At 37.1% G+C, this 10,500-nt stretch overlaps 1 protein-coding gene across 1 annotated transcript in view; it reads left to right on the forward strand.

Moving 5' to 3' along the window:
• LOC115216258 overlaps nucleotides 1–10,500 on the forward strand; it is a 257,640-nt gene that overhangs the window by 112,961 nt on the left and 134,179 nt on the right. Inside the window, exons 11-15 of the mRNA XM_036506965.1 lie at nucleotides 673–845; nucleotides 4,252–4,396; nucleotides 6,809–7,006; nucleotides 7,358–7,531; nucleotides 10,407–10,500. The exon at nucleotides 10,407–10,500 is cut by the window's right edge and continues 89 nt beyond it. Of these exons, the coding sequence (XP_036362858.1) occupies nucleotides 673–845; nucleotides 4,252–4,396; nucleotides 6,809–7,006; nucleotides 7,358–7,531; nucleotides 10,407–10,500 (784 nt within the window). The remainder of the gene's footprint in view (nucleotides 1–672; nucleotides 846–4,251; nucleotides 4,397–6,808; nucleotides 7,007–7,357; nucleotides 7,532–10,406) is intronic.

Consider the following 10,500-nt stretch of genomic DNA (forward strand, 5'->3'; position numbering starts at 1 on the left):
GCTGATTAATTGGCGCTACAATTCAAAAATTTGCCCAATAAAGCTTTCTAAATGTTCATTAGAATTACCAGAATCAAACCATCTTGATGCCCGAAAACTTTTAATTTCAAGTATTCTAATGATAATTATGTGTTTCTGTAATCTTTTAAATACATTTTCCACTTATCTGAGAATCCCTTTTATTATTTGTTTGATGTGTTAAAGTCAAATATAAAACAGGCATTTTATTTATGCGATAGGCGTAGGAGTGGCTGTGTGGTATGTAGCTTGTTTATCAACCACATGGTTCCGGGTTCAGTCCCACTGCGTGGCACCTTGGGCAAGTGTCTTCTACTATAGCCTCGGGTCTACCAAAGCCTTGTGAGTGGATTTGGTAGACGGAAACTGAAAGAAGCCCGTCGTATATGTATGTGTGTTTGTGTTTGTCCCCCCAGCATCGCTTGACAACCGATGCTGGTGTATTTACGTCCCCGTAACTTAGCGGTTCGGCGATAGAATAAGTACTAGGCTTACAAAGAATAAGTCCTGGGGCGATTTGCTCGACTAAAGGCGGTGCTCCAGCATGGCCACAGTCACATGACTGAAACAAGTAAAAGAGTAAAAGAGTAAAGAGGGGTGTTCACTGCGTCAACTAATTGTATTCGTTATTAATGTATTTTTTATCCGTTCTAGGTTGCAACGTTATGATTAATAATGCTTTATCTGGTGAAATCGTATCTCCTGGCTATTATGCAAATATAAAGTACCCTAACTCACTTTCTTGTCAATGGACCATCTCTTCCGAAATGTCAAGGGGTCTCATCCTCAAATTTATACCTGACCTGTCAGACGATGACACTTTACATGTAAGTAACTATATATTTCTTGTCAGTCATATACTACAAAATAAATCATTAAATACCTAAAATGTCCAACTGGAATTATTGCGGTAAATCCGATAATAATTTCTCGGATCATTAATCTCGTCCATATCTGCATTATATTTTGAACGGCTTCATTTCCTGTTCTCATAACCAAGCTTTTCCTGAATGTGTACTTATTGAATAATTCAATGATTTGCCGTTTTCGATCTGGTTCTTTGTGCTTTCAGTTTAAATCCAACTAGGGTCAACTTTACCTTTCATTCTTTCCGGTTTCGATAAATAATCGGTTCAGTATGGAGATCGATTCTGATGAATGTGTGTGCGTATGTGTGTGTGTGTGTGTGTGTGTGTGTGTGTGTGTGTTGTGTGTGTGTGTGTGTGTACGCGTGCATGCATGTCTATGCATGTGTGTGTGTGCCCGCACATGTTCGTTCATATATGTGGCGGGGGACGTGCGCGCCCATGTACAGATGCGCACGCTTGCATCAATACAGACATGCACGCAAAACCATATGAGCGCGTCCACACACCCGCATTTACAACTATGTACTTGCACATACCGCTTCTCCCTACTTTCCCTCCAACAACCCGACCGTTTTACTGTCCACCACGCGGTCGATTTCCTGTTCACCAGGCAGTATTTTCCAACTAATTGTTATCGTTATTATTACCGATATACCAACATCAAACCACGACACCATGCGACCTTCCTCGAACAATTGCAGCCCGCCTTATGGTAATAACAATTAACTTCATTCATTCAAATTCAAAATGACTGAAGACTAGCATCATGCTTGAAACTCGGAGTACCAACGAATTTGAATCAAACTTTTTGAGCTACATATATATATATATATATATATATATATATATATATAATTACATATATCAGGTCATTCCATAAGTTCTGTCCGAATTTTGAATAAAGAAAACAAGTGATCAAATGTTATATTTAACTGAAATTTAATCATCAATTTACTTTCCCTAATTATCTATGACTTCCTTCCATCTATTTACAAGCTTTTTAATCCCATCAATGTAAAACTTCTTTGGTTTCAAAAACAGATCCCAACGTACGTAGCTTGCAACTGTATGCAACAATTAAGAAATATTCTATTACACTCTGCAGTAATCAGATCTGTGGTCAAGTAGCTGTAGGCGTTGTGTAATTAATATCTGTACAGGGAGTGCCGCATCTCGGTCAGATCATATTACAGTTGTCTTTCTAGTCTATCTATAGATGTATAAAGACTCTACTGTTTTGATCATAGCACAAAGGAATTAAATAAATTTAATCCAATGTTTAAAAGTTTTCAGTGGTAAACCAAATACCTCACACGGGTTAACATACAACACTACCTGGTATCACAGTGATTACAGGAACGAACGCGAAGTAAACATATGGATCATTTGTTTCCCTATATGTCTATATTTTGGTGGTTCTTATTATTTTTTGAGGGGCGGGGTCGGATGAAGTATTAAACATTAAACCGACAGACGTTCAGGCAGAGAAGTCATTTTAATATTGCCAGTCTGAAAGGTCACGCAAGGGTCGTCTAAAGGTATACGAAAGTCGGCAAGCTGGCAGAAACGTTAGTCTGTCCTTGTTTGTCCTCTATGTGTTTGGCCCCTTGTGGGCAGTAAAGAAAAGTCATGAGAATTCATGCAGAACGGGAGTCCTCAATCATCTGACCATGGACCAGTACTGGACCGTACCAGTTGGTACCGGTCACACATATAGAATAACTTCATTTCTATTTTGTTGACTATCACAGTCTATAGGAATACTTTACATTATATATGTATCATATATATATATATATATATATATATATATATATAGATATATATATATATATATATATAATATATATATATAGATATATATATATATATATATATATATATTCATTCATATAAATACATTGTACATTTAAACACATAAGAGGTAGTGCTATGATGGCTACTTCTTGTGTGTTTAAATGTACACTGTATTTATATAGTCTATTGACTGAATTTTTACACCCTAGGCTGCTGGTAATGGAAATTTCTAATATTTCGATTACCCTTTGATAATATTAATTTTGTGTGTGTGTGTGTGTGTGTGTGGTGTGTGTGTGTGTGTGTGTGTGTGTGTGTGTGTGTATGTGCGCGTGCGTGTGTGTGGGTAGATGAAGAAGAATTATATATTATGTACTTTATTGTGTTTTGTTAGACGCATGATTGGCCGGTCCGTGAAAAAGTTTTCTTACGTGAAACCGGGGCAGTAGGAGGTGCAAAAAAGTTTGGGAACCGTTGATGTAAAGGTTATGAAAGGGAATGCCAAAGTCATTAACCTATTCTACTCTGTCTAAATTAAGAACTAAAGCTTTGATGATTTTTGAACTCATTAGGAATTGGTGGAAAATTTCCATTTACGTTTATCATATTTAATTGTACCTTATTTTAGTCCATCTTCTTCAAAGGCAAAAATAGATACATCACACATTTACTTCGGGTTTCACAATGCCGAAGTTAAATAACAGAACAACAGTCTCATAATTTTTAACATAGCATATAATTTTTTTTTTTACCAACCTACGTGAATTCTATTATGGTTATGCGATACAAGTTTCTTGTTTACATTGATCTAAGTTTAAACCTTCCATCAACCTTTTATCTTAATTCATATTCCAAACACCATATCAGTAATGAAAATGTTAATTTACTAAGTTCTCTAACTAAGTTCTCTGACTTACAGATTCAGTCACCATCATACATAAGCCATTAGCTCAAAGATTTACTCATCAATAACCTATAACTCTTCCCACCACTTGACAGCCGGTGTCGGTTTATTTATATCCTTTTAACTTATGGCTCGGCAAAAGAAACCAATAGATTAAGTACCAGACTATTAAAATAAGCACCGGGGCCAATTTACTCGATAAAATACCTATTTCTTTACTACCCACAAGGGGCTAAACACAGAAAGGACAAACAAGGACAGACAAACGGATTAAGTCGATTATATGGACCCCAGTGTGTAACTGGTACTTATTTAATCGACTCCGAAAGGATGAAAGGCAAAGTCGACCTCGGCGGAATTTGAACTCAGAACGTAGCGGCTGACGAAATACTGCTAAGCACTTAGCCCGACGTGCTAACGTTTCTTCCAGCTCGCCGCCCTTGACTCGATAGTTAACTTTCAAGTCACTGTCCCAACATGGCCGCCGTCCAATAACTGAAAAGTGTAAAAGAATAAGTAAAACCCGCGTGTGTGTATGTGTGTGTGTGTGCGTGTGCGTGTGTGTGTGTGTGTGTGTGCATGTATGCATGCATATGTATATGTATGTTTGTATAAAGAGCAAATAAAATATTTTCTGCTTTTGCCAACTTTCCTCACTTTCAGGTGAAATATAATAACGGCAGTCAAACCGTGGAAGTAAATGCTGTCAATGTGCCAGTTATAGAGGTACCTGATGGAAAAGTAAACGTCTCCTTCACTACCAACAGCATCAAGAATAAAAAAGGATTTAAAGCTAAATATTCAGTGGGTAAGGAATAACATTATAACCCGATTTAACATTATATTGTAATTTTCAGATACATGTATGTATGTATGTATGTATGTATGTATGTATGTATGTATGTATGTATGTATGTATGTATGTATATATAAGGAGCACTCCGTCGGTTGCGACGATGAGGGTCCCAACTGATACGATCAACGGAACAGCTTGCCCGTGAAATTAACGTGCAAATGGCTGAGCACTCCACAAACACGTGTAACACTAACGTAGTTCTCGGGGGAGATTCAGCGTGACACAGAGTATGACAAGGCTGGCCCTTTAAAATACAGGTACTACTGATTTTTGGCACGCTGAGTGAGCTGGAGTAACGTGAAATAAAGTGTCTTGCTCAAGGACACAACGCGCCGCCGGGAATTGAACTCACGACCATACGATCATGAGCCGAATGACACTAACCACTCAGCCACGCGCCTTCGCTATGTATGTATGTATGTATGTATGCCATCATTCAATTTTATTTCAAGATTCCTTTGCCAATAAACAAAGAGCCGGTTTTTAACCTAGGTCCAAGGTTCCTTCATTGGAATTTCTGCAACACCAACAGGGTATTTTCGTATGTATGTATGTATGTATGTATGTATGTATGTATGTATGTATGTGTGTATGTATGTATGTATGTATGTATGCGTGTATGCAGATGTAACTATGTGCAGATCTGCATGTTTTGTTTTATGTATGTATTCTCATGCATATAGTTGCATGTCTAGACATGCTCATATATACTTAAATGATAAACTTCTGGAAAGTTTTGCAGGCTTTTACAATTCCAGTGATGGACTGGATGTGTAGTTTTCGAATCACCTTTCTCCTTTCTGGTTTTGAAAAGTCTAATTTCTCAAGATTGTTATTTAGACAGTATGTATGCATGTATACATGCATGCATGCATGTATGTATGTATGTATGTATGTATGTATGTATGTATGTATGTATGTATGTATGAATGTATGTATGTATGTACGTGAGCAAGAACGCGTCTATATAAATGTATATTGCATAGGATTATATACATAAACATACATATATATATGTATTTATGGTAATACAAATGTGTACTCGTATAATGAGTACTCACATGAAAGTATGGACATAGGTAGGTTATCATCTACATTCTCTGATAGCATATAAATATACTCGAAGCAGTTTCTGTAAATGTGTATATATATATATATACATTTTACAGAAACTGCTTCGAGTATATTTATATGCTATCAGAGAATGTAGATGATAGCATATAAATATACTCGAAGCAGTTTTATTTATATTTCCTGAGCGCCATACTAATACAATTGTTTGTTTGTATTCCACCTGCCTTCGTCTTTTGTTTATTTCCGTAAACCTGCCTTCGTCTTTTGTCTATTTTCATAAAGCTTCCCGTTATATATATATATATAAACTGCTTCGAGTATATTTATATGCTATCAGAGAATGTAGATGATAACCTACCTATGTCCATACTTTCATGTGAGTACTCATTATACGAGTACACATTTGTATTACCATAAATTTTATATCGGATAAATACCTGCATATGACACACGTATATCATACTTTCACACGCATGCGCACATACACAGACGCACACAAACAAACACGCATATATTTACACATACGTCTATACACACACACACACACACATATATAAATGTATCTATACACACACACACACATACACACATACACACACACACACACATATATATATATATATATATATATATATATATATATATATATATATATATATATACACACGTGTCTGTATGTTCGTGTTTGTTAGCATAGAGTTAGAAGCGTATAATCATTCATGTATCCAAGCATATGAGTAAATTTAGTACGGGAAAAGAGAAATGTGAAGAAGAGTATGTAGTTGGAAGAGAGAGGAGGGGGAGTGAAAAAGAAAGAAAAAAGAAACAAACAAACAAACAAACAAGGTGCCGCAGAATATAGATATATGATAGCTCTTATAGTCAATCCGGCAAGTATTATGTCTTCTCATTCATAACCAGTATCACACAAAATGTTAAATTCTGTTCTGTTTCACTGGCATATTTATTTTCATTGGACACTTCTTTGATTGTTCCTTTTTCGCTTTATATTTCTACGATTTTTCACTCTCGTGTCTCACTTGTCTCCTTGTACTTGTCTCTTTCGTGCTTCACCTTTATATTTGAGTGATTTTTATCTACTTATATTTTGACACCTACGCACAACAAATTGCTGAATTGCTGTTACTCGCCAACTGCCAAATCAGCTATATGTATGTATGTACATATGCATGTATGCACGTATATGGATGTACATATGTATGTATGTATATGTATATATGCATGTATGTATTATTATGTATGTATAAAGAACGTTTTTTACCATTTCAGATTGTCCTGCCTTGCAGCTGAACAGTTTCGCAGTTGCTCAGCCACCCTTAAGTATATGGCATCAAGATTCTCAAGTGAACATTAGCTGTGCTAATGACTACGGGTTCCGGGATGAAAAATTTGTGGGAAATAAATCTATCTTGCTCGAGTGTCAGGAAGGTGGGAAATGGAGTGCTGAAAAAATCCCAAAATGTTTGAGTAAGTATTAATTTTATGATCGTGTTGGATTTTATTGTATTATTAATTTTGATTTATTGTTTTATTTAAACTGGTCGGAAAAGCTCCAACAAAAGAAAATGCTTCTTATAGACTCAGACACAGCTATGGAGCAAAGTTGATATCTTCACAGTATTTGGCTCTGAGTCTTTCAATCTCTCTCTCCCTCTTTTTCCTCTCTCTCTCTCTCTCTCTCACTCCCTATCTATTTGTTTATCTATTTATCTATCTGTCTCTCTCACTGGCTCTCTGCTGTTCCTCTCTCTCTAGTTCATATTAATTATTTAACCTACTATTAAATTTATATATCGTTACTCTTGTTTCTAATTTTAGAAAACTATTGTGGACCAACGAAATACATTAAGAATGGTTTTGTTTTCAACGCTACTGGTGCAATGGTTGGAGATACAGCGACGTATTCTTGTTATCCTGGTTATGTTATCAGTGGAGATGGAACCATTACGTGTACTTCTAATGGAACCTGGGAGGCTTCACCGTTTTGCATCTGTAAGTTCCAGCAAAGTTTGCTTTGAGTATCACCAGTTTTCTTTTTTTCCTACAGTACCAACGTTTGCCTTATTTTGACTATGATTCTTCTGAATTGGCAAATATACTTAGATATCTAGTTTCTCTTTATTCTTATTTCTATATACAGGGTGTTTCTATATACAGGATGTTGGGGCTAAACTTGATAGGTTTTGTAAAAGGAAAACGAAACACGATATCCCATCCAAGAATAAAAGTATTCTAAAAAATATAAAAAATATCAATTGGATTATGGCTGGGAGAGAGATAACACTTTACTCAAAATATTCTCCCTCAGCTTCCACCACGACTTCAAGGCAACTCCGGATATTGGGGCGTGCTTTCTTCACTGTGTCCCTGGGGAAAATCTTCAAACACTTCCTTCATTTTGGCCACCAGCTCGGCCTTGCTGATTCAGGTAGAGCGATTGGTGTATTTTTTCATCTGCGTTCCACATATAATGATCCATTGGATAATAACCGGTTGGGTTAGTGAGGTCAGAAATTGTCTAGTGAAGTTGTAAAAATTCTCCATCAACCACTTCTGACTCATTCTGACAACCGAATCCTGCTGCTAAACACATGGCCTTCCTGCAGCTTCTCTCTACAGCCAGATTGTGATCACAGTCTCCAGCAGCTTAACAGCTGTCAGAATTGAGCCTAAGGCCCTGTTCAAAGATAGGACAAATATGATAGGACAAATATGCCGATGAGGACAAATATCTGTCAAATATAAATAACGTAAATAATGTATTTTAAAAATCGTCCGGTTTAGACCGAACATTGAGGGGAGGGTTCCAGTGTATTAAATCTACCTCAGACGTAACTGGTAGTTAATTTTTCGACCCCGAAAGGATGAAAGGCAACGTCGACCGCGGCGGGATTTGAACTCAGAACGTAAAGACATGAGATACCTATTTCTTTACTACCCACAAGGGGCTAAACACAGGGAGGACAAACAAGGACAGACAAACGGATTAAGTCGATTATATCGACCCCAGTGCGTAACTGGTACTTATTTAATCGACCCCGAAAGGATGAAAGGCAAAGTCGACCGCGGCGGGATTTGAACTCAGAACGTAAAGACAGACGAAATGCCGCTAAGCATTTCGACCGGTGGGATAACGTTTCTGCCAGTCCGTTGCCTTCTGAACACCCTATATTAATATAGTAATTTATCCTTTCCTTGTAAAATCACAAATGTCTAAACGAGGAATCAGCAAACTGGGGAATATGAACCCCGGAAGATTCTATGTGGTATCCAAGGGGCCGATAAAAACATAAAATTTTCCGACTATATCTATATATGATTTAATTTTTATTCTTTATCAGTTTTTTTAAATATTCTTATTAAATTTCTTTACATATTTCTTACTAAAAAGCGATAAAGAGCGAAGGAATTATGCTTTCAAATCAAGATTTTTTTTTTATTCATAATACATTTTTTATATTCTTATAAAAATGCCCATGATGGGATTCCATATGATATCAACGATTCAATGATGGGACCAGTGAAATAAGAATTTTGCCGTCACTTCGTTTGGACAATGTGTTAACAATTTCCTAGTCTTAATATTAACTAAACAGAAATGCGGCGAGCTGGGCAGAGTCGTTAGCACGCTGGGGATAATGCCTGGCGGCATTTCGTCTGTCTTTACGTTCTGAGTTCAAATTCCGCCTAGGTCAACTTTGCCTTTCATCATTTTGTGTTTGATAAAATAAGTACCATGTAATCGCTTTAACCCCAGTCCCGATATTGCTGGCCTGGTGCCAAAACTTAAAACCAATGTTAACTAAGCAGCAAAGTCGACGAGCTGGCAGGATTGTTAGCTCACCGAGAAAAATGCTCAGCAGTATTTCTTTCAACTTTACGTCCTCAGTTCAGATGCAGCCAGGGTCGACTTTACCTTTCATGCTTTCGTGGTCGATAAAATAAGTATCAGTTAACCCCTGGGGGGTCAATGTAATCGACTTACTCCCTCCCCTGAATTTGCCGGCTTTGAGCCAAAATTTGAAGCCAATAGTAACTAAGCAGCTACAAATACATATACAGGTATGGGTAAGAGAGACTAGCAGTTGTCCATGCGTACAAGCCAATCCCTCTCTACGTCTTCGATGTTTACCCAAAAGAAAGGCTCCGACTTGAGCTTATACAACTTTGCACAAGTGTTGTTGACGGCATTGTTGTCAAAATGCAAAGAACCGAAACAGATACCGCAAGGCATTCCATTCAATAGTCTAACGATTCTGCCAATTCGCCGTCTTAACTGTGCCGAACTATCAACTAAAAGTTTAATCATTTACATCTAATTATCCCTATTGGGTTTTATTGAGACCATAGCGAAATTAATTTGGTTTCAAAGAGATTAGTCCATATAACTATTAATAGGTACCATGTGTATGTATAGATACAATTTACTGTCCCGAGTAACTAGAGTGCTACTTTAGCTTTATATAAGGCAGTGAGCCGACCGAATCGTTAGCACGCCGGACTAACACTTAGCAGTATTTCTTAAGGCGGCGAGCTGGCAGAAACGTTAGCACGCTGGGCGAAATGCTTAGCGGTATTTCGTCTGCGTTACGTTGTGAGTTCAAATTCCGCCGAGGTCGACTTTGCCTTTCATCGATAAATTAAGTACCAGTTACGCATTGGGGTCGATGTAATCGACTTAATACCTATGTCTGTCCTTGTTTGTCCCCTCTGTGTTTAGCCCCTTGTGGGTAATAAAGAAATAAGTATTTCTTCCGGCTTTACTTTCTGAGCTTAAAATTTTCACAGGGTGAAAAATTCGATTAACACTTACAAAGATTTTCGTTTTTATTTTTTGTTCTTCAATTCTCTATGTAAATTATTTCAGCAAGTGGTTGTAGCGAGCGGTCTAACATCACCAATGGTCAAGTCATGATTGAAAACGGCAATGGAACCACAGTGGGAAGCGTACTGAGATATAG

This window comes from Octopus sinensis, linkage group LG10, assembly GCF_006345805.1.
Source record: "Octopus sinensis linkage group LG10, ASM634580v1, whole genome shotgun sequence".
Taxonomy (NCBI): domain Eukaryota; kingdom Metazoa; phylum Mollusca; class Cephalopoda; order Octopoda; family Octopodidae; genus Octopus; species Octopus sinensis.